A 22,032-nucleotide genomic window follows, 5' to 3' on the forward strand; every position below is an offset into this window, starting at 1 on the left:
TGCTGGTCCACGTTAATTGCGATGTCGATGTTAACGAAGGCGTGCCTGCGCCCAGCTGAGCTCCGGGGAGGGGCAGTGAAACTCGCGGCCCCGGTGTGACGCACAACCCTGCCGGACAGAGCGGACCGCGGACTCACCGCAGGGATGGTCATCGATTAGAGCGACGTCATCGAAACTCACGCTTTCGGTATAACAAAAATATATCGTTTTTTATTTTAAAAAAGACAAATACAGGCGAACCATGTTGCTTTGAATTTGTTAAAAACATACTCGTTGAACATCGGTTCTTGAACTCTACTGCAGTGTTTTACAAGTGTAACGTGAAGGCGTGTCTTTAGATAAAGCACCCAATTCTCCCTCTTCTGTATAAACCCCCGACTGGGACACGTGTGGTTCAAGGTGCTCCCGGGGTATTGGTTTCGCAATGACTGAGCGCTCAGATCTCCTCGGAGTCGCCCGGTTTCTCTTTCCCCTTCAACAGCGCGTCTCCTCCGCAGATGCCCGGACACACAGGCCGGAGGTCCCGTAGGCGCCGCCCCGGACAGAGAAGCCACAACATGGGACAGTCGCTCAGACCGCCCGCCGCCTCGGCTTCCTCCTCCGAGGACTTGGACACCGTAAGGAAAAATAAACACTGACGGTTTGACTTGCTTTGAGCAACGCCATCTTATCTAGCATGTAGTCCCAGAGCTCCTCACCAGCTCCTTCAGCGCAGTGAAACTACAAACCGCGCTAGTGCTTTTTCACTCCGTGTACGTCAGATGTCTTATATTTCGCGGGTACTGAGCTGCTAAAGCAGTAAATAACGCAGGCACGAAGCCTAAGCGGACCATTTTGCTCGAGAGATGGTGGCGATAAATCGCCGGTGTAACAGTTAAGCACGACATTCTCTCAGCGGGAGAAATGTTGGTGTTATGCGCTTTGCGCTGCGGTAAAACTGACTTGCTGCTTCATTAGAAGGAGAGTTAGGGGGACGCGCAGGTAGGACCGGAACCGGAAGTGACCGGCGCGCTGTTTGGCTTCCGCCCCCCGCAGGCCCGAGTGACGTGGACCGCCCTCCCCGTCCCCGTGCAGGAGGAGGTGCTGCTGCTCCTGCCGGCGCGCGAGGTGGTCTGCACGTGCCGGCGGGTGTGCCGGCTGTGGCGGGACCTGGTGGACAGCGCCTCCCTGTGGAAGAGGAGGTGCGCGCGGGAGGGGCTCCGGCCCCGCGACCCCGCCTGCCCGCCGGCTGACTGGAGGGTGTTCTACTTCCTGTGCCGCATGAGACGCAACCTGCTGAAGAATCCCCGGGCGGACGGTGAGGAGGGAGAGTCCCCCCGAGTAACCCCGAGACCAGCGCAGGCGCCCGGGCCACGACGGAGTCAACGACGTTTGCAGATGCAATAACAAATCCCCTCTTTTCATCCTGTCCTCCTCTCCCCTCTCCAGACGAGTTCAGGGGCTGGACGCTGGTGTCCAACGGGGGAGACAAGTGGGGCATTGAGCCAGTGGGCACGCCTCTTCCCGACCCCGCGGTCCAGAAGTACTTCGTCACCTCGTACTAGTGAGTCCTGCCCCTCCCCTCGCCAGGAGGGGGCCTCTGCGCCTCCTGCTCTCGGCCATCGCCCCTGAAGCAGCACCCTGACTGTCTCTCTCTCTCTCTCAGCATGTGCCTGAAGTCCCAGCTCATCGACCTGGTGGAGGAGGGCTACCGGCCCGCCCTCCTGGACAAGGTGCAGCCCGATATCGTCGTCTCTGACTGGTGCGTGAGCTCCTCTGCCGCCCCCCCCCCCCCCCCCGTGCGCGCGGCCGTGCTGACACGCCCGTGTCTGTATCTCAGGTACGCACCGCGCTTCGACTGTGCCTGCGAGTACCACATCTGCGTCCAGCTGCTGTCCCAGAGGAAGCAGGTCCTGCAGGAGTTCCGCCCTAAGCCCGTGCACTTCGAGCAGTGGAACGACATGCAGTGGCACCAGGTGAGAGGGGCGCCGTGGGCTCTGGGGCGCCGGGCCGCGGGGCGTCCGCCTCACGCCGTGTCTCTGCCCCCCAGATGAGGCACGTGTTCCGGCAGTATGGCCGCGGGGTGCGCTTCGTCAAGTTCACCCACGGGGGCAAGGACTGCCAGTTCTGGGCCGGCAGGTACGGCATCCGGGTCACCAACAGCCTCGTGGAGATCGACCCGGGAGCAGAGGAGCCCGCCCAGCCCCTGTGACCCAGCCCGGCCCGGCCCGCTGGTCTCTCTCTCTCTCTCTCTCTCTCTCTCTCTCTCTCTCTCTCTCTCTCTCTCTCGACCCCAGCCCCCCCTCTGCTGCTCCCTCTCTCACTGGTCGCACAGTGAACATCTCTGATGGGGGCGCTGGTGTTGCCTGAACACACCTGTGTAGCCACCGTCTCTGAGAGCGCCCCCTGCTGGCTCGGCACACCCCCTTAATCGTTAATGGAGCCGCGTCAGACCCCAGCCTCTCCCTGCGCCTGGGTCGCCGAGCCTGCGAGGAAACGGAGAAGACCGATGCTCTCGCTCCCCTTGGAAGCCTGTTCCTCTGTTCGATTTCCCTGCCTGCTTTGTCTCTTCACAGAACACTGACACTGAAATTAATTCCTGTGCTCGAGTTTTTCCTGTTGCTCTGTGTAAAACTGTTCATACTCAGCTGCACTGGTGAGAATAGTGAGGACAGTGAGCTGAACACTCCAGATGTATACTGGTGACATAGACTGGCATGAACAGGACATTTTATATTCATTCTAACTTAAGGACACCTTAAACAGGTGTCACTGACAGCTACCATTACTGACAGTGCTCTGAACCTGGGGTGGATCAGATTAATGTGCACATACAGATGTACCCATAAAACCCACGATGGACCACACTGCCCTGGACTGGGAGTTTGAACTGCAGGTCCAGCGCTGGCGACCCGCCTGCACGCAAGGGTCCTGCCAGATATCCAGGTTGCTGCAGGACCCTCGCATCAGTCCTGCGTGCTCTCGGGGATCCCAGCCCTGACTCTGCACTTTTCCATGACACCCTTCCAGCCCCACTCCATAAGCATGCAGAGCTTCACTGACCTGCTGTTTTGCACGGGGAGGCAGTGGTAGATTTGGTTGAATGAAGTGGAGCTGGAATGGCTCCCAGCGGACACTGGCAGTTTTGGGATCGCCTGCTTTCACAACGAACCGCCTTCAGCACTGAGCACGGATATCTGGGAATACAGGCCTGCAGGGTTGGGGCGCCCCAGGAAGACACACTCCCTCTACGCCTGCAGACTCTCCTGAAGCCTGCAAATGAATGTAAAACTGTTTTAAAACACATTTGATTGCATAACTTCCTAAATCAATATATTCATTAAAACAAATGAAGGAAAGTGTTTTGCCTCTTCCATAATCTGTTTTTCTGCTGTGTCGGGGTGTCCAGTCTTCGTCCACAGTGACTTGAGGCTTGTAACTTGGCTCCTGGTGACAGTGTGGTCAGTATTGCACTGTGTCAGGGGTATGGGGTACAGTATGGTCAGTATTGCACTCTGCCAGGGGTACAGTATGGCCTGTATTGCACTGTGTCAGGGGTACAGTGTGGTCAGTATTGCACTGTGCCGGGGGTACAGGGGTACAGTATGGTCAGTATTGCACTTTGCCAGGGGTACAGTGTGGTCAGTATTGCACTGTGTCAGGGGTACAAGGGTACAGTGTGGTCTGTATTGTACTGTGCCGGGGGTACAGTGTGGTCAGTTTTGCACTGTGTCAGGGGTACAAGGGTACAGTGTGGACTGTATTGCACTGTGTCAGGGGTACAGTGTGGTCAGTATTGCACTGTGCTGGGGGTACAGGGGTACAGTATGGTCAGTATTGCACTGTGTCAGGGGTACAGTGTGGTCAGTATTGCACTGTGTCAGGGGTACAAGGGTACAGTGTGGACTGTATTGTACTGTGCCGGGGGTACAGTGTGGTCAGTATTGCACTGTGCTGGGGGTACAGGGGTACAGTGTGGTCAGTATTGCACTGTGCTGGGGGTACAGGGGTACAGTGTGGTCTGTATTGTACTGTGCCGGGGGTACAATGCGCTCTGCACTGACATACACACACACTCTGCACTTGTTCTCCAGTGTGATGCCTGAGCCCACAGACTGTGGAAATTCGTCATTTCAAACCACAGCCGTCTCGCTTCTCTATTCCTCGCGTCTCCCACGGCCCAGACCCCCCCCCGTGTGTGGGTGGGGATATCGCTCTTTGGAAAAAGTGCACAGCAAGACTTTTCTTCTGCTCGCTGACCTGCGGTTTGTGCGGACTCGGGGGATTGAAGTTTCCCCACGCACACGCGTGTCACCTGACCTGTCTCAACTCAGTCAGCTGAGTCTCCGGCTCAGGGCAAGGAAGAGCGCTGTCCGCGGAGCGCCGAACCGGGTCAGGACTCGGGCGGGAGGCTGAACCCACAGCTGCTTCAGACACCGTGGGGTGAGTCACAGGAACTGGTACAGCAGACAGAACTGTCGGTTCGATCCAGACTGGGACAGGGGAAACTTCTGTCACGAAATTCTCTTCATTACAATACGATATTTGATTACACCTTGTCTGGGAAGTACCGATCTCATCGCCCGCGACAGAGCGTGAACTGCTGGTTTCGGCCCGGTGCTGTCTGGTTCAAGACCGCACCGGACCGAAAGCGCATCTCAGAAAGACGAACCTCACCAGCACCACCAGCAGCAGCAGCGCGGTGGAACCGGGGCTGTAGCGATCAGGCTGAACGGTCAGTGTTTTCTTTAATCGATCAGTGGCGTCAGAGGCCGGAAGAGAAGCATTCCTGAGCCGGGAATATCCCGTGACGCCGGAGGACAGCCCGGTGCCCAGACCTGTTTTGAGATGTTTTGAGACGGGCAGGGCTCGCAGGTGGCAACGGACAACAGCGTGCCCTCCGCAGGCCTGCGCCGTCATTGGAGGCGAGCTGGCGCGTCCCTCCTCTGCCTCGGCCGTCCCTCCCCTGCCGCGGCCGGGGCTCCCTGCTCATTGCTCGGACGCGGGGCGATACTGTCAGCTGTGCCGCCACAGCACGACTGAGGGGAAGGAAGGAGAAGCGGAGAGCAGCGGGCGAGGCTGCTCGGGATTCGTGCGGACTGGCTCCGGTCTGTCCCGCCTGGGCGTCCGGCTGCCCCGGGTTCGGGCGCTCCACCGTTCTGCTGTTGTTGTTGTTTTCCAGAGGCCTCGCCTGCGCAAAGCATTCTGGTACCTGTAGTCTCTGACTGGGAGATGACTAAAATGGCCGTTTTGGGCTTCGTAATGGAGACACTTAAAGAGGGGGAGGGAATCGGGGGGCAGGATACATGCTCTTTATTCTTCCTGTTGCCCTCTGCAGAGTGTGTTTTCTAGGCGGTGTGGATCAGGGTTGAACGTGTTTGTGTGTGTCTGTGCTCCCCAGCTGCGGCGCCGGCGCGGAGCAATGCCTTCTGGGAGGGAGCAGGATGGGAACTTCTCCGTGTGGTGCCCCAACGGCTCGCAGTGGGTGTGGGAGGGGCTGCAGGAGTGTGCCCAGGACGCGCGGGACATGGCCAGCGTAGCGCTGGGGCTGCTGTCCATACTCTGCTTCATGACCTCATCCATTCCGTGAGTACAGCACCGCAACACTCCTGTACACAACACTCCTGTATACACCACAACACCCCTGTATTCACCACAACACTCCTGTACACACCACACCTATATACACCCAACACACCTGTACACACCACAACACCCCTGTATTTACCACAACACACCACTCCTGTACACACCACAACACCTATACACACCCAACAAACATGTATACACCACACCATTCCTGTATACACCACAAAAACCCTTATACACCTGTATACACTCTGCCACACCTGTATACACCACAGCACACCTGCAGACAGACCAGCCTGCCTGTATACTCACTGACATGCACACTGAAGTGTGACATCATTCCAGGAGGCTACAGGACTCTGATCTCCTGCCTTTTGCTCTGCCGGTGATGGGATCGCCTCTCTCCCACATGCAGGCAGTACGTCAGTTCCTGCCGCAGGGGTAACATGGACCAGGCCCTGTCTGTGTGGTTCCTGGTCTTCTGGCTGGCCGGAGACACCTGTAACCTCACTGGATCCTTCCTTGCGGACCAGCTCCCCCTGCAGGTCAGAGAGTGGGACTTGGGAGGGAGGGAGGAACAGGGACTGGGAGTCCAGCGTGAGACAGGAGGGACGGACAATCCCAGCGGTCCTAAACTAGATCCTGACTGTCCTGAGACACTCCTATCCCACAGTGCATTGCTGCCCCACAGACCACACTGTCTTCGTCTTTATCTGAGATTGAGAGGTGCTTTACTGGTGTAACGGTGGCAGTAATGAGAAAACAAGAACATACATACATAAATGAATGCTTCCTTGACAAAAGCATGTTCTCTCCGTCTCCCTCAGACGTACACAGCTGTGTACTATGTGCTGGCTGACCTTCTCATGATTGGGATGTTCAACTACTACAAGTTCAAGAACAGGAGACATTCCAGTGAGTCTTTGTGTGCCCGCCTGCGTGCCTGTGTGTGAGCTGTCATCTTCCTCACCCTCTCTCTCCTCCTCTGCCTCAGATGGAGTGGTGCTGAATGCTGTGGGCGTGGCCTCTCTGGCTGGAGTCTCCGCCTCCCTGACGCTGTTCCTAGGGGCGGGGCCCAGTGTTGACGCCCCTCTGGGGGTCGGAGGTCGGGTCTTGTTGTCAGTCCCATCTGGCGATAGTGGAATAGAGGTATGTGGTGTGTGTGTGTGTGTGTGTGTATTGGTTATCTGGGAGCGATTGAGAGCTGTGCAGGGTGTGACAGCAGAAGAAACAACGTGTCTCTGTGTCCTTGGTCCAGCCCTTCCAGACAAAGGAGATCATCGGCTTTGTGATCGGCTCGATGTCCTCAGTGCTGTACCTCTGCTCCCGTCTGCCACAGATCTACACCAACGTGAGTCTCGCTGGGGTGCAGGGGTGTGCAGGGGAGGGAAAGCTGGGGTGTGGCAGTCTGTCTGGGGGGGTGTCGTGTGGGCTTGCTTGGGGAAAGGGAGAGAAACATTGACTTGCACTCTTCCCCCATCCCTGTGTCTGCCCCCCCACCCCAGTTCAAAAGGAAGTCGACAGAGGGCGTGTCGTACTTCCTGTTTGCGCTGGTGATCTTGGGGAACACGACGTACGGGCTGAGCGTGCTCCTCAAGAACCCCGACCACGGACACCGCGAGCTCAGCTACATCGTCCACCACCTGCCCTGGCTGATCGGCAGCCTGGGCACCCTGAGCCTGGACATCGTGGTATCCTTTACATCGGGGTCCCCCGCCCTGGTCCTGGGGAGCCCCAGCCCAGTTAGTCTCATAGGTCACGTTAAATCAGGGGTCTCCAGCCCTGGTCCTGGCCAGCCCAGTTAGTCTAATAGGTCACGTTAAGTCAGGGGTCTCCAGTCTGGTCCTGGGGAGCCCCAATACAGTTAGTCTGATAGCTCACCTGTGCTTAAAGATGCGCCACAGCTGTAAGATATTGTTGACTCAGACAGGGATCTGCTCAGTTAGGAGGCGTCAGATGAACGGCCCCCAGGAGCCGTGACTGCTTCTACACTCACCTGCAGTGCTGCTGGCGAGAGTGTTGATGCCCGGCTGCACTTTGTTAGCGCTCTTCTGCCCCAGCCGGTGGTTCGCTGTCCGGTACTCCTGTGTTTCCTGAACCCCGGGCCTCAGATCACCGTCCAGTTCCTGATGTACCGAGGACCGCGCAGCAGGAAGGGGGAGGAGAGCGAGGCCCTGATCTCCCCCTGAGGGCTGCCGCAGACACGCAGAGACCGGCCGAGACGAGCACCTCTCCTACCACAACCATTCCAGATTCAGCCGGCGTTCCAGGACACCGAACTCCGGGACCGTGGGGCGGGGGTGCCCCTTGCCGACGGGGGCAGATGGACTGGCCACACCCGGCCGGAGGGCAAGCTCCGATCCACGGTGCTGGACCGGGCTGCACACTCCTGGGTCAGGCCCTGAAGGAAAACCTCTAAATGACTGGACACCCCTGTGTCACAAAGTGCTGCACAATGTTTTTAAAATTCCAATGATATGCAACAAATATGGTGCTTGAAAAATGACGTGTTTTAAAATGGGAATAAATGATTTAAGGTTCTGACATCTGCTAAGAGCTTCTGTTCTGAACAGCGGGTGAGAGGTTGCTGTTTGGGATCGGGTGCGGCCGTGGAGCAGCTCCCCCTGCTGCTCTCTGTGGGAATTACAGTTTGTGTGGTTGTGTCTCTGCTGTGTGTGCGGCTGGGCCCGTCACGATCCTCACTGCAGCAGCCTGTACAGTTCGTGGCTGTGCCGAGCCAGTGCCCCAGTGTGTCCTGCGCTGTTTTCTGGGATGGTTTCCCTCCCAGTGCGCACACCAGTGTGGAAGTATCGGCCTGCTGCGGCACATGACCTCCGGGTCGGGTCGGGGCGGTCTGGGCCAGGCCTGCCCCAGCTGTCTCAGCCTGTGGCCGGGAATAACCGTTCAGTCCATTCAGCTCTGAGGTCTGTCTGATATCGTTCCCTGTTAACCAGGACTGTAACTGGATACGTTTGTAAATTCTGGTCTATGCGAGCTGGCTGTTCTGTGACAATCTCACCTCTATTGGAACAAATAAGAGCGTTGATATTTGACATGAGTGCAGGACGTCGAGGTTGGCTCCTGTAGACCTCAGTGGGTTTCATGAAATGGCACTGATGGACCAGCTCAGTGTGGGGCTCCTGTCTGCCACCAGAGGGCGCCGTCAGTCCACAGGCTATTTCCCCACTGTGGACAGCAGTGACCCTCACAGGAACCGTCTCCTGCAATCGGGCTGAGTATCCCCCTGCCCTGTCACTCTGGGGATCAGCTTTCACAAGCCTGCAGGGCTCCCAGGAGCTGCTAGCGTCTTTGCAAATGTTACTGGGATTTATAGACCCCTACCTGTTCCCAGACTGGGACAGTGCAGCGCAGTGCTGGACAGGGAAAAGTCTCACTCCTGACCAAACAAAACGTTCTCTCCAAAAGCAGCTGGAATCTAATTGTGCAGAACCACAGCGAACAGAGAATCGCCTTGGTTTAATTAGCCCTTTGCTGCACTGGTTCCCACTGAGCTGCGTGTTCACCCCATCAGTCTTCATGCTGCAACAGCGGGACTGTGCTCCACTCCAGGGCTCGAGGAGAACGGTTCTGACCGACATGTCGCCACGTCCCAGAACTCACAGCAGCACACAGGTTGTTGATTCTAGTGTTTAAACTTTATTGGTACACAGGTTAACAGAGCGTGGTGCCAGTGTGGTGAGTGTGAGCTCGTGGAGTCGCCCTGACCCTGACCTCTCCTCGGCTCGGGGGGGCTGTGACCACTCAGGCCGGGGGGGTCCCGGTCCGTCCAGGTCTGTGTGGCGGCTGGCACGCAGCAAGGCTATCAAAGTGCGTTTGTTGTCCTGGGTGAAGGCAGTCTGGGGAGGGCGGAGGAGAGGGAGTAGAGTTTTGGGGACTTGAGGGGGACTATCCCTCCCCAGGAGGAAGTGTGTGGCTGTGAGTGTGCGGGAGCTCAAAGTCGGGGTGGCGGGGCGCAGTCTCAGGCTGAGGGGGCTCAGGTGCAGGCTCGGGGGGGTAGATGTTGAAGAGCGCCCCCTCCTGGCTGGGCTCACGGCTGCAGGACTGGCAGCTGCAGTGCAGGATTCTCTCCACCAGCTTGTCGACCCGCGGCGCCTCCGCGTTGCCGGGACACTCCAGGGTCACCTGACACAGAGGGCAAAGTTCAGGAAGGGGTCACGTATGTCATGCCACCTACACCCCCAAACAACACACGCAGCTGCAGGAGAGAACAGATGGTCTGTCTGTCTTCAGCTGAAACTGCTCTTCACACCCCCAGCAGCACGGGCAACAGCTGTCGGGGCGCTGTGCTGCGTGTGGGGCAGGTGTGGGGTGACAGTGGGGTGCTGTGCTGTGTGGAGGCAGGTGTGGGGTGTCAGTGGGGCGCCGTGCTGCGTGGAGGCAGGTGTGGGGTGTCAGTGGGGTGTTGTGCTGTGTGGAGGCAGGTGTGGGGTGTCAGTGGGGTGTTGTGCTGTGTGGAGGCAGGTGTGGGGTGTCAGTGGGGCGCCGTGCTGTGTGGAGTCAGGTGTGGGGTGACAGTGGGGTGCTGTGCTGTGTGGAGGCAGGTGTGGGGTGACAGTGGGGTGCTGTGCTGTGTGGAGGCAGGTGTGGGGTGTCAGTGGGGTGTTGTGCTGTGTGGAGGCAGGTGTGGGGTGACAGTGGGGTGCTGTGCTGTGTGGAGGCAGGTGTGGGGTGACAGTGGGGTGCTGTGCTGCGTGGAGGCAGGTGTGGGGTGTCAGTGGGGCGCTGTGCTGTGTGGAGGCAGGTGTGGGGTGACAGTGGGGCGCCGTGCTGCGTGGAGGCAGGTGTGGGGTGTCAGTGGGGCGCCGTGCTGCGTGGAGGCAGGTGTGGGGTGTCAGTGGGGCGCCGTGCTGCGTGGAGGCAGGTGTGGGGTGTCAGTGGGGCGCCGTGCTGTGTGGAGGCAGGTGTGGGGTGACAGTGGGGTGCTGTGCTCTGTGGAGGCAGGTGTGGGGTGACAGTGGGGTGTTGTGCTCTGTGGAGGCAGGTGTGGGGTGACAGTGGGGTGCTCTGCTCTGTGGAGGCAGGTGCGCCGCTGATTCAGGTGACAGAATTGACACTCACCACCTCCCACAGCACCTGGGCTGGGGAGCAGGCGTCGCAGTGCACCAGGGACTCGGTGGACTGGGGGAAGGTGTTGGGCACGCTGTAGCTGAAACACTGGCCCAGGCAGGCCCTGGAACAGGACAACAGAAAAGCATTTCTATTCATGCCTAAGAGCCCTGACACAGCTGGGCAGAATCTCGCTCTCTGTAATGTCAAGACTGCTGGATTCCTCCACCACCCCCAACAAACACAGCAGACTGGAGCAACAGAGCTGCTGCAGAGCTCCTGGCTCAGGGTACGACAGCAGTGCAGGAGGGGAGCCCAGAGGTCTAGTGCCCTGACCACGGCCCACACAGAGCCTGCCACGCCAACGCAATCACTCAAAGTCTGCACAGTTCCTCTTGAAAGATTACTTCTCAAACTGCAGACAAGTGCAGAGTGTTACACACAGGCAGCACAAACAAACTACAGATACACAATGGGAAACACTGAGCTTGGAAAAGCTACTCAAGTCTTCTAGACATCCTGGGAGCAATAAGAAAAACAGAATGTTGGAATATATTGTGTAAAAAGTCAAATTAAATTGAGGGATGTTCTGTTAAAATTGTACTATGCACTACTAAGACTTCAATCAGAATATTGTGTCATTTCGGTCACCAAATTACGAAGATTATATCGCTGCTCTGGAATCAGTCCAGAAAAGAGCAACCAGGTAGCTAAATGGGCTCAAAGCAAAGTCGCGCTCTGACAGGCTGAAGGAACTGAATCTCTTCAGTCTTGAGCGGAGGCCACATGGCGCCTGACACAAGTTATTCAAACTCCACACAGCTGGGGAGACTCATCTCGCCCGGTGATTCTGGAGCATGCTGTCGCTGTACTCGTACAAACTGTCTCATCTGGTGCTGACCGGTTCTGTATGGAGCGCGGCTGGCAGCCGCTGTGGCCCACGATCTGTGTGATGTTCTTGGCCTCGCACCACGCGCTCTTGTCAGGGAACAGGGCCAGCCTGTTGATGTGGGCGGGAGCTGCCAGGCACAGGGCGGGCAGCAGCCAGCCAATCACAGCGCAGCTCCACATGGTGCCAGGCCACGCCCCCTGGGGAGATAAGACCACAAAGAGGTCAGACTGCCCCCTACAGCTCACACTGCAAAGTGACACAGAAAACATGGTGGGTGAAACATAAGCAATTAAAAACAGATACCTAGATTGTGTTTAAGACACTTCATAGCAGGGACCTGAAGGTCCAGACATCTAGATTCCAGCAGAAACCCCATCCCCGAGATCTCAGTCCAGTGTTGTGCAATACACACACAGTGTCACTGCAGAGGCTGCAGCAGCCAGTAGGGGGCGCACTACAGAGAGGCGCTGAAGGGTTAAAGACGAAAGGTCAAGGGTTTGAGAAATGTGGTGGCTGGCCTGGTGATTCTACACCTCTGCTCTGTCAAACTGTCTCAGATCTACAGATTGTGTATGAACACAAGACTGCAGCCCTGTCTCCCAGCCTCTGGTGAAAGAGTGAGGGTGAGGAAGAGTGAGTGTGCAGGAGTGCGAGGGTGAGAGGATGAGTGTGCAGGAGTGAGAGAGTGAGTGTGCAGGAGTGCGAGGGTGAGAGGATGAGTGTGCAGGATCGAGAGAGTAAGTGTGCAGGAGTGCGAGGGTGAGAGGGAGGAAGAGTGAGTGTGCAGGAGTGTGAGGGTGAGAGAGAGGGTGAGAGGATGAGTGTGCAGGAGTGTGAGGGTGAGAGAGTGAGAGGGTGGGAGAGCTGGTGCTGTGATGCTGTCAAGTGAAGCGCTCCACGGCAGTGACGTCACGGTCAAGATTACCATGACGCAGGGATGAAGATGATGACGGAGGGGGAGCGAGCGGGCTCTGTACTGCCAGAGGTTCTGTCAGCTCTGTTGCCACAGTAGAGGGAAGAGGTCCGGCCGTGTTTTCGGGTACAGAGGGACAGCACCGGTACTGGACAACCCGAAACCGAGCTTCGCAGCCGGAACCGCTGCAAGCGCGGAGAATTACCGTCCGCGCACGTCTGGAAGTGTTAACCCAACTCGAGAAAGACTTTTTGGAAACGTCCAATAAAAATGACTCTTGTTCCCTTCATCCCTTACCACAGTGGTCATTGTTGTTGTTTTCCAGGCGGGAGTTTTTCCCGAACGCCGCAGAAGCGGACCGCGTCCTGACCCGGTGCTAACGGTTCCGAGACGCCGAGCAGTCCGGGAACTACAGAGACGTCACCACTCGGGCTCCCAGAGCCGTGCTCAAGCGGGACACGGGGTTTTCTTCCAAACAAACACCGCACTAACTTCCAGTTACTCAGACACGTTAGGTGCTAACCGAAGGGCGCTGTTAGCTTGTGTTGACTGCAGCGTAACAAGTCCGCGTCGAGCGCAAATTTCTGTTTTCGTGTGAAGACCGCTGTTCAGGAGGTCCGCTGTGTTTCTGCCGGAGAGACACAGAAAGACGAACATCTACAGACAGAGAAGGAGCTAAAAATCAGTCGCACGTACCGTGTTACCTCTCCTGCGGGCGGGGTGACGGTCTGCAGGGGGAGCCGGCTGACCCGGACCCGAACCGGACCCCGGAGTCCGACTCGAAGCGTCAGTCTCTCCCGGTTCCGCGGGACAGAGGAGAACGGCGAGCCGGAGAGACGACAGCAGCGGAGGGAGAAACTCTGGTGAGCGGCCGGAGACTCCGCAGATCAGCAGTGAGAGCGGAGGAAAAGCGCTACATCGCCCCAGCGAGAGAGAGGGGAGGGCGTGTCCTGATCGCACCCGAGGCACTCCGTCTCTCTCCCTGTCAGTCCCTCTCGCTCTGCTGTCTTTAAGCCCCTCTTCCCCTCTTCCTCCTCCTCCTCCTCCGCGCTCTCTTTCTGGATGGTTCTCCCTTTTTAGAGGCGACACCCCGAGGCGCTGGGCAGGATCCCGCTGCGTTTGTGAAACTTGGAAAAAAGTTCGGAGTCTTTGTGGCAGGTCGGTGTGCCCGTTTAGAGAGGGAGAGAGCCCCGGGACTGGCGCCTGCAGCCCGAACCGACCGGCCTGACCCGGGAGAGCCCGAACGAGGTCAGAGCCAGCCTGCTCCATTGTGATGAACTTTGTTGTGAAAGGGGGTGAGGGGGTGCTATTATTATTATTATTATTATTATTATTATTATTATTATTATTATTGGTACAGGAGTATGAGCAAACAGGCTCGGACAAGCAGACAGCATCGCAAACACTGAGTGCGTGATCTGTCAGTACAGGGCTCACACTGCTCAGGAATCTCACTCTCCCACTCTCCTCCTCTCCCCTCTCTCTCCTCTCTCTCCCTGGTCTCTCCTCTCTCTCCCTGGTCTCTCTCCTCTCTCTCCTCTCTCTCGTCAGTCTCTCTCTCCTCTCTCTCCCCGGTCTCTCCTCTCTCTCCCCTGGTCTCTCTCCTCTCTCTCCCTGGTCTCTCTCCTCTCTCTCCCCGGTCTCTCCTCTCTCCCCTGGTCTCTCTCTCCTCTCTCTCCTCTCTCTCCCCTGGTCTCTCTCCTCTCTCTCCCCGGTCTCTCCTCTCTCTCCTCTCTCTCCCCTGGTCTCTCTCTCCTCTCTCTCCTCTCTCTCCTCTCTCTCCCTGGTCTCTCTCTCCTCTCTCTCTCCTCTCTCTCCCCTCTCTGCCAGCGCTGCAGGTGTGTTCCCTGGCTCCTGTCCAGCTCCGCCCTGCTCTTCTCCCGGCGCTCCAGCTCCCCGTGAGGGACAGGAGCGCTCAGGCAGGACGGGGGAGGCAGTCCTGAAGCCCCGGTGTCCAGGGTCCAGCGGAGCCCTGTTCTGCCGTGACGTCCATCGCCCTGCTGCGGGACACAGGGGTGTGCCGTGAGCGCGGGGGGAGCCAGTCTCCCAGCTCCTGAAGGAGGGGCACCCCGATCACACCTCCGCAGCCCGGTTCCGACCAGTCCTCCGGGCCCCTCCACTCCCCTCGCTCTCCCGCCCGCGAGCTGCGCATGACCCAGAAATCACCTGTTAGCAATAAAGGGCTCAGCGCGAGCCCAGCGCTGGCATCCTCACCACATTCCAGGAATTCTGCTGCACAGGGGGCTGCACGCACACACACGCACACACACGCACACACACGCACACACACGCACACACACGCACACACGGCCTCGCGCTCAGAGGAGCTCGCGCACACACTCACACACACACTCGCTTACTGGGGATTAAACTGCTGCCAGCGGCTGTGTGCTTGTCCAGCGCTGCCGGCAGCTAGAGGGTCCTGCAAAATTGCCCACAATTCAACTCGAAGACCCTTGGTGTCCTCTGCACCCTGGCGCTGCGGGACGGGCGGGGGTCTGAAGGCAGACATGAAGTCTACTGCACCCCCTCACTGCAGGTCTCCTGGGCAATGTGCCCGCCCTCAGTGCCCCCTGGTGCCCCAGCCCATCCTGCTCTGAGTATAGGGTTTGATTTAAGGCCCCACTTGCCCTCTGGCCTCCTGCAGTCTGTCGCTCTGCCCCAGGCGGCAGACAGGGACCACAGCTCAGGGCCAGCAGTCAGACACGGGGCAGATAGGGACCATAGCCCAGGGCCAGCAGTCAGACAGGGGGCAGATTAGGGCCAGCAGTCAGACAGGGGGCAGATAGGGACCACAGCCTAGAGACAGCAGTCAGACACGGGGCAGACAGGGACCACAGCCCAGGGCCAGCAGTCAGACACGGGGCAGATAGGGACCACAGCCCAGGGCCAGCAGTCAGACAGGGGGCAGATTAGGGCCAGCAGTCAGACAGGGGGCAGATAGGGACCACAGCCTAGAGACAGCAGTCAGACACGGGGCAGACAGGGACCACAGCCCAGGGCCAGCAGTCAGACACGGGGCAGATAGGGACCACAGCCCAGGGCCAGCAGTCAGACAGGGGGCAGATAGGGACCACAGCCCAGGGCCAGCAGTCAGACACGGGGCAGAAGACCTCATCGCAGAACTAGAGCAGGACTGTATCCGACAGCGCTCCCACAGACACCACACTGTGTGATGTGGTCAAGCACGTGCTGGTGTGTGCTGTTGTAGTGGGACTGAAGCTGTTGTATGATTGTGTGCAGTTGTGCTGCTGTGTGTGATGATGGTAGAGACCAGGGCTGCTTGAGCTCTGTCACTTCTCCAACATCACAGACGTTTCCTACAGCCATGCCTTTAATTAGTTGATAATAGTTAGGGTCGATTTAGCAATCAAAAGAGCTGTAATTTTGCTAATTGTGCTCGCACTAGAGTGCCCGCTTTTAAAGCACTGAAGTTCTGGTCTGAATCTTCTTGTCAGAAGAATGAGAACTTGTTGACTTTAACCTGACTCATACGAAATTACAATCACCGACAGAAATAAAATTCTCAAAGCATGACAAAACACATTTTATGTTTTTTATAAACTGATCCAGATTCCAAATAAAAAACGGTTGAATCAAAAGCCTGGATGTGAAGCCCTGGGGCTGGAGCGGATCAGAGCACACAGAGCACAGCTGGATTCACTCTGGCAGGAACAGGGCTGGAGCGCATCAGGACAGCTGGACTTCTGCAACCCTGCCAGGAGACCAGTGGACACAGCCAACCAGACTGCCACAGAAGAGCTTCTTCATACTGAAGCAGAACCGATGAAGACCTCAGACAGACATGTCTACCCAAACACCTATCCCGCAGCTGTCACATAGACATTCAGGAAAACTGCCAACAATAGAATTAAAGAGTGTAGATTAGGAGCTTAAATGGCTCAAAATCAATTTCCAGCAATATTTGTAACTGAAAGGAGTATCTATATAACGGACTGAGTGTTTCAAGGTTTATATTAATCCTCCTAGAGTCCAGTAGCTCTTTTCAGTCTGGCTACAGCCTAAATCAGGACTGCTAACAGGCGCGGGCAAACACTTTCATTCCTTAGCTGGCAAAGCTTCTACCTCACAAACGACAGGAACACTCCTCACCATTGAACCCTGCCCTGTCATTACTCACACGAGTGACACACACCTGTTATCTAGTCATCTGTACGCAGAAAGAAACAGAGCAACAACTGACAGACCTGACTGCATCTTCACGGTAAAGTGGCCCTGCTTAATGAAAGCAGACAGAGAAAACGAACCTGCTGGAAAAATGAGCTCCTCACAGGTGTTCATTGAGTGTGGATGAAGAGGCTGCAGTGAGTCGCTGTGCAGCAGCAGTGCTTGCTGCCGGAGCTGTGGTGATGAAACACACTGGTCTCCCTCACTCCTGCAGCTCCTTACTGATCCTACAGCAGCTTCAGCCACCAGGTCTGTCTCTGTCTGGACTGGGGCTGAGCACATTCCTGCAGGCAGTGTGTATGTGGGGAGGCGACTGCACACATGTAGGAGTGTCAGTGAGGGGGACAGTGAGATGTCTGTAGATTTTATTTTACTTCTATTTTTTGTTTTGTTCTATGTTAATTTTATTATTTTTATTTGCTTTGGCAACACTGATTGTACCCATCGGTCATGCTAATAAAGCACCTTGAATTGAATTGAATTGAGTCAGAACCTGCATGTGGCTCTGCACTGTGAGAAACTGGTCCCCGCGTGTCAGAGGGCTGACCGCTGGGCAGATCTGAGCCCACAGCGATCTCACTCTCCCCTAGGGGCTGCAGGTGGTGCTCCTGGTTCTGACTCCACAACAGCAGGGCTTCTACCCATATAAAGAGGGAGAGAGAGACGAGGGGGATGAGAGAGGAGGAAGGTGTCACACAGAGACAGGGAAAGAGAGAGAAGGAAGAGGGAGAATGAACCTTATAAATCGAATTGGCTTGTGGATCTTGTCGAGACAAAAGAAACACCAATTCTAACGAGTGGCGGGGCCTCACAGACAGAATGGAGAGAAGGGAGGAGAGGGAGCCGGAGAGAGGGAGACAGGGACAGGTACAGAGAGACCACAAACCTACAGCCATGGTTCACCCACACACTTTATTGTTAAATAATCCAGGAGAGGTGCTCTGCTCAGACACACAGTGCAGACAGGACACCCCGAGGAGAGTGGGGGACCAGCGGAGACCAAGAACAGCGCCTCCTTCAGTCCCTCGGCGGCATTGCGCTACTGCTCCTGAAAGAGAGAGAGAGAGAGACAGGGAGCACTGTCCCGTCAGACAAGGAGACAAGCACCCCTACTTTGCTTCCTGCACCCCTCAAGCCGAAACCCATCCCAGCTGCTTCACTGCGCACTTGCAGGCGGATGAGAGAGAGACGGAGAGGCGGGAGTCCCCACACGGACCTTGACGAAGCGGCCGTGCAGCAGGTAGGGAGCCTGGAAGTCGTGCTGGCAGTTGGAATACGCCATTCCCAGCCCGGCCCCGGCGCCGAACGCAACGGGCCACGTCCGCCCTGCAGTGGGGAGACACACATCCGCTCAGCGCCAGCACAAGGCCTCCGACCGACACCGGCAAGAGCCAGAGACGGGGGTAGAGAGGGATTTAGTACTCACGTTTGAAGAAGATGACTGAAAACACGATCCCCAGCCCGAGGCCGGCCCCTGGGGGAGGGAGGGGAGACAGAGTCAGAACCAGTGGAATAAAACCGCACCAGGCCCAGGCCGACAGCCTCTCGAGCACTCAGAGCCAGACCCCAACACCAGCCAGCCTGTGCTAATGAGCTGGAATGTGCAGAACGGGGGGGTGCACCATGACCTCTGACCCCCCGCAGTGGTAAACAGCACCTGCCAGGCAGACAGGGGCTCATTAACACCTCGAAACCCCGGCCGACCCCCACGAGACGGGGGGGCAGCCTAATTACCGCAGCACGTCCTGCTCAGCTCTGTCCCTCCGGCTTCAACAGCTGCTTCTCGAGCCGGAGACTGGTTACAGCACTGACCTGCTCTAAAACAACCGGCCGCTTACACACCGGGTGGACACACAGCGGTGTCACTTTTAAACGCCACCCAGAGCTTCCCAACTTTATTACTCTGGAAATCATTTTAATGGTGATTTGGAAACAACACCTAGAACATGATTAAACCTGTACTTGTACAACTTCCAAGATGAAATCAAAGCCTGGAGCGGATCAGACTGCTGCGCACTGGGAGTCTGACTGACAGCACTGTAAATCCTGGAGTGGATCAGACTGCTGCGCACTGGGAGTCTGACCTACAGCACTGTAAACCCTGGAGTGGATCAGACTGCTGCGCACTGGGAGTGACTGACAGCACTGTAAACCCTGGAGTGGATCAGACTGCTGCGCACTGGGAGTGACTGACAGCACTGTAAACCCTGGAGTGGATCAGACTGCTGCGCACTGGGAGTGACTGACAGCACTGTAAACCCTGGAGTGGATCAGACTGCTGCGCACTGGGAGTCTGACTGACAGCACTGTAAACCCTGGAGTGGATCAGACTGCTGCGCACTGGGAGTCTGACTGACAGCACTGTAAATCCTGGAGTGGATCAGACTGCTGCACACTGGGAGTCTGACTGACAGCACTGTAAACCCTGGAGTGGATCAGACTGCTGCGCACTGGGAGTCTGACTGACAGCACTGTAAACCCTGGGGAGGTTGAGCCTCTTTCTGTCCAGACTAAGTGTGATTTGTGTGCTGATCTAGTGCACCTCCCTTCCTCTAAATCCTACTAGAAATATCACAGAAGATCATTTAAATTTCCTCTAATTCAATTTAAACACAAATCCACTCTCTGTTTCTAATTTAGGATTAGAAACAGAGAGGTACAGAGAGAGGAGACGGATTGAGAAACTGTTCACGAGCAGCAGCTTCCAGAGCCCTGGAAAGCGAGAGAGAAACTGCAGCAGACAGAAGGTTTAGAAAGAGAGGTCTGTTACAGGGGAAAGGGAGGTGTGTTTATCTGCATCAACAGAGCCAAGCCCCACCCCACCCCGCACTGCCCAGACCCAAAGACAACAACAACTCATCTTCTCGCTCTCTCAGTTTTTTAATAATTAGGGAACAGAGTGGCCGACCAAGCCCTGCGCTGCCTGCCAAGTCCCTGCGCAGCTCTAATGGAGATTTATGCTGTGATAAACACCCTGCTGGCAGCCTGCCTCCCTGCCTCACTGCTTCTCTCTCGTTCCGACGGTCATGCCCTCCTCCCCTCCCTGGTGTAGCGAGACCAGTATTCATTCATCCATTTTCTGTTTCTTCCAGTTCAAGGTCGCAGGGGAGCTGGAGTCTATCCCAGCAAGCACTGGGCACAAGGCAGGGGACACCCTGGGCAGGACACCAGTCCATCACAGCGCAGACACACACAGACACACACAGACACACACAGACACACACAGACACACACAGACCCTGGGCAGGACACCAGTCCATCACAGTGTAGACACACAGACACACACAGACACACACAGACACACACCCTGGGCAGGACACCAGTCCATCATAGTGTAGACACACAGACACACAGACACACAGACACACAGACACAACATGGCCAATTTTCCCAGACTGACGCACCAGGATGTCTTTGGACTATGGGAGGAAACTGAAGCATCTGGGGGAAACCCACAGGGATCATGCAAACTCCACACAGATAGCACCCCAGATCCAGGACCGCGTGGTGCCCCTGTCTGATGCCATAAACCCAGACTGAGGGTATCTAAACCAGTGTCCAGGCCCAAACCACTACAGCTTTTCAATCTACCCAGTGAAGACCACTTGTCTGTCTCCCCCTCACTGTCCCCTTGTCTCTGCGTCTTTACATGGTCTCTTTCCTGTCTCTGTGTGTCTTTCTCTCGTTGTTGTGTTTCAGTTTAGTCCTAAATTACTTTTCTTTCCGTCTCAACTCTCACAAATGTTTCCATCTTGAGACACATAATATTTAGAATAAAAGTGGAAATCACTAAAAAGACACCCCAGCTTCGCTCTCTTATAATAATAATAATAATAATAATAATAATAATAATAATAATAATAATAATAAAAAACTTTTATATTGTATATAGCGCCTTTAAATGTGGCTTTTCAAAGCGCTTTACAGAATTACAACAACAATAAATAAGAAGAATACACCAGATAAAACACAGTTACATTACACAGAGGAGACTGTGGATGGGGGTACTAAGTATAGTAGGAGCAGAGGGGTAAAGGCTCTTCTAAAGAAGAAGGTTTTGAGTCTGGATTTGAAGGAGTTTAGAGAAAGTGACTCTCTGATATCCCTGGGGAGAGTTTCAGAGCCTGGGGCCAAAACAGGAGAAGGCCCTGTCACCCCTAGAGTGTAGACGGGCTTGGGGGACAGTTAGGAGACCAGAATTGGAAGAGCGAAGGTTGCGAGGTGGGGAGTAGGGCGATAATAGTTCAGACAGGTACTGAGGTGCCCAGACATGCAGAGCCTTATAGGTGAGCATGAGGATTTTAAAGTCCACATGGAATTTGACAGGAAGCCAGTGCAAGGACTCCAGGATAGGAGTAATGTCATCACTTGCACTGGACCTGGTCAGGATTCTGGCTGCCGAATTGTGGACATACTGCAGTTTGTTCAGAGTAGAAGTAGATTTAGATACCCCAGCGAGTAGGGCATTACAGTAGTCAGTTCGGGAAAACACAAATGCGCTCTTCATGTCTTTCTCTCCCTATACATTTCTACAGTGTCTCAGTATTGTTAATTCCCCAGACCCGGGATAATCTCACGCCGCCAAGGGCAGCTGACTCTTCTTCCCCAAGATGACCATTGCTCAGCTTTTTTAAGCACCCCCTCCAAAAAAACACGCCGTCCCCCCTGCCCTGCTTCTGTCCGGCTCCGAGTGGAATATGTTCGGGTCGGATGGCTTCGGTCTGGTTTCTCAGCTCACACAATCGTGGCCTGATCCACCGTGACCTCCCTCGTCCTCCCGGAGAACATACCCAGGCCGCCTGGCGCAGGTCTCGGGCAACTCTCCTTTCCCTGCCCCCTGCCTTAACCCGCAAAACATAACCCAGGCCCGGTTCCGCTAGCTCATTGCCGCTCCGGTGCTTAATGAAAGAAATTCCGTTTCTATAGTTACCGAGTTTGACAGCGCTGTCCGCGAGGCAGCGGTCCCACTTCCTGCCCAGCTCTCCTTCAGACATCTTCCTCCGTGTGACCAAGTACCGCGAGAGTTGCGGCACCCCTTTAAGGTCAAAGCGGGTAGACGGCGTTCTCGCGATAATCTCATCAAGTTTAGGATTGAGGGAATTGAATTGGATCGAGGAAAGGGAATTTGTGATCCGTGAAGTTCATTGTTTTGAAATGTTTTTGTTTTGTATTGCTCGGTCCTTAGCTATTACAGAACGTACCCAAAAATAATTAGTCGCTGCCTTACTAAAATGTAGGTTTGAGTTGGTCACTTGCTGGTTTAATTATTCTCCCTTGCCACAATTAACAGTTAATTGCTTCTTCTTAATTGTGCTGCTGCTTAAAAGTTTAAACCCGTGGCTGTGAGGGTAGCAAAGCTATGAGAGCTGGGGAGAAGAGTTCTTGTGAGACGCGGAACAGAAAA

At 55.8% G+C, this 22,032-nt stretch overlaps 4 protein-coding genes and 1 long non-coding RNA gene across 9 annotated transcripts; 2 read left to right on the forward strand and 3 right to left on the reverse strand.

Moving 5' to 3' along the window:
- Positions 1 to 2: 2 nt before the first annotated feature.
- On the forward strand, positions 3 to 3,338 carry LOC148642246 (F-box only protein 6-like). Of its 3 annotated transcripts, XM_088616803.1 has the most exons (8): positions 3 to 187; positions 498 to 617; positions 1,036 to 1,297; positions 1,429 to 1,543; positions 1,646 to 1,741; positions 1,820 to 1,955; positions 2,030 to 2,239; positions 2,272 to 3,338. In XM_088616803.1, exons 2-7 carry the CDS (start codon positions 498 to 500, stop codon positions 2,189 to 2,191), a joined length of 891 nt encoding a protein of 296 aa, XP_088472929.1. In that variant the 5' UTR covers positions 3 to 187; the 3' UTR covers positions 2,192 to 2,239; positions 2,272 to 3,338. The 3 variants fall into 3 exon arrangements, with proteins under 3 accessions (XP_088472929.1, XP_088472927.1, XP_088472928.1); XM_088616801.1 differs by having other exon boundaries at positions 2,030 to 3,338; XM_088616802.1 differs by lacking the exon at positions 3 to 187 and having other exon boundaries at positions 204 to 617; positions 2,030 to 3,338.
- Positions 3,117 to 4,761, reverse strand: LOC148642247 (uncharacterized). Its single transcript, XR_015929538.1, has 3 exons — positions 4,657 to 4,761; positions 4,300 to 4,472; positions 3,117 to 3,252 (listed from the first exon to the last, which is right to left on the reverse strand). It is a non-coding gene; the product is annotated as an uncharacterized LOC148642247 (long non-coding RNA).
- On the forward strand, positions 4,282 to 7,905 carry slc66a1 (solute carrier family 66 member 1). 3 transcript variants are annotated; one of them, XM_088616799.1, is made up of 8 exons: positions 4,282 to 4,422; positions 5,381 to 5,565; positions 5,984 to 6,113; positions 6,396 to 6,483; positions 6,563 to 6,717; positions 6,827 to 6,919; positions 7,074 to 7,259; positions 7,680 to 7,905. In XM_088616799.1, exons 2-8 carry the CDS (start codon positions 5,402 to 5,404, stop codon positions 7,755 to 7,757), a joined length of 894 nt encoding a protein of 297 aa, XP_088472925.1. In that variant the 5' UTR covers positions 4,282 to 4,422; positions 5,381 to 5,401; the 3' UTR covers positions 7,758 to 7,905. The 3 variants fall into 3 exon arrangements, with proteins under 3 accessions (XP_088472925.1, XP_088472926.1, XP_088472923.1); XM_088616800.1 differs by lacking the exon at positions 4,282 to 4,422 and adding an exon at positions 4,942 to 5,087; XM_088616797.1 differs by lacking the exon at positions 4,282 to 4,422 and adding an exon at positions 4,948 to 5,187.
- Positions 7,906 to 9,202: 1,297 nt separating this feature from the next.
- On the reverse strand, positions 9,203 to 13,719 carry nbl1 (NBL1, DAN family BMP antagonist). Its single transcript, XM_088617408.1, has 4 exons — positions 13,137 to 13,719; positions 11,537 to 11,724; positions 10,648 to 10,759; positions 9,203 to 9,711 (listed from the first exon to the last, which is right to left on the reverse strand). Exons 1-4 carry the CDS (start codon positions 13,707 to 13,709, stop codon positions 9,475 to 9,477), a joined length of 1,110 nt encoding a protein of 369 aa, XP_088473534.1. The 5' UTR covers positions 13,710 to 13,719; the 3' UTR covers positions 9,203 to 9,474.
- A 3,802-nt stretch (positions 13,720 to 17,521) lies between these two features.
- Positions 17,522 to 21,709, reverse strand: micos10 (mitochondrial contact site and cristae organizing system subunit 10). The gene is made up of 4 exons (XM_088617413.1): positions 21,559 to 21,709; positions 18,055 to 18,102; positions 17,845 to 17,954; positions 17,522 to 17,676 (listed from the first exon to the last, which is right to left on the reverse strand). Exons 1-4 carry the CDS (start codon positions 21,620 to 21,622, stop codon positions 17,668 to 17,670), a joined length of 231 nt encoding a protein of 76 aa, XP_088473539.1. The 5' UTR covers positions 21,623 to 21,709; the 3' UTR covers positions 17,522 to 17,667.
- Positions 21,710 to 22,032: the final 323 nt, after the last annotated feature.

This window comes from Lepisosteus platostomus, chromosome 23 (assembly GCF_059453375.1).
Source record: "Lepisosteus platostomus isolate fLepPlt1 chromosome 23, fLepPlt1.hap1, whole genome shotgun sequence".
NCBI lineage: Eukaryota > Metazoa > Chordata > Actinopteri > Semionotiformes > Lepisosteidae > Lepisosteus > Lepisosteus platostomus.

What these genes read in the sequence shown, in the direction of transcription:
- slc66a1 (XM_088616799.1), top strand. Translation starts at nt 5,402, where the DNA reads ATGCCTTCTGGGAGGGAGCAGGATGGGAACTTCTCCGTGTGGTGCCCC. An exon ending in TTCATGACCTCATCCATTCC is followed by an intron (nt 5,566 to 5,983) that starts GTGAGTACAGCA and finishes TCCCACATGCAG; the next exon opens with GCAGTACGTCAGTTCCTGCC. An exon ending in CAAGAACAGGAGACATTCCA is followed by an intron (nt 6,484 to 6,562) that starts GTGAGTCTTTGT and finishes CCTCTGCCTCAG; the next exon opens with ATGGAGTGGTGCTGAATGCT.
- micos10 (XM_088617413.1), bottom strand. Translation starts at nt 21,622, where the DNA reads ATGTCTGAAGGAGAGCTGGGCAGGAAGTGGGACCGCTGCCTCGCGGAC. An exon ending in GGACAGCGCTGTCAAACTCG is followed by an intron (nt 18,103 to 21,558) that starts GTAACTATAGAA and finishes TCCCTCCCCCAG; the next exon opens with GGGCCGGCCTCGGGCTGGGG. An exon ending in TTCAGTCATCTTCTTCAAAC is followed by an intron (nt 17,955 to 18,054) that starts GTGAGTACTAAA and finishes TCCCCACTGCAG; the next exon opens with GGCGGACGTGGCCCGTTGCG.
- LOC148642246 (XM_088616801.1), top strand. Translation starts at nt 498, where the DNA reads ATGCCCGGACACACAGGCCGGAGGTCCCGTAGGCGCCGCCCCGGACAG. An exon ending in GAAGAATCCCCGGGCGGACG is followed by an intron (nt 1,298 to 1,428) that starts GTGAGGAGGGAG and finishes TCCCCTCTCCAG; the next exon opens with ACGAGTTCAGGGGCTGGACG. An exon ending in GATATCGTCGTCTCTGACTG is followed by an intron (nt 1,742 to 1,819) that starts GTGCGTGAGCTC and finishes TCTGTATCTCAG; the next exon opens with GTACGCACCGCGCTTCGACT.
- nbl1 (XM_088617408.1), bottom strand. Translation starts at nt 13,709, where the DNA reads ATGGAGCAGGCTGGCTCTGACCTCGTTCGGGCTCTCCCGGGTCAGGCC. An exon ending in CCCGCAGGAGAGGTAACACG is followed by an intron (nt 11,725 to 13,136) that starts GTACGTGCGACT and finishes TTATCTCCCCAG; the next exon opens with GGGGCGTGGCCTGGCACCAT. An exon ending in CCCAGGTGCTGTGGGAGGTG is followed by an intron (nt 9,712 to 10,647) that starts GTGAGTGTCAAT and finishes CCTCTGTGTCAG; the next exon opens with GTGACCCTGGAGTGTCCCGG.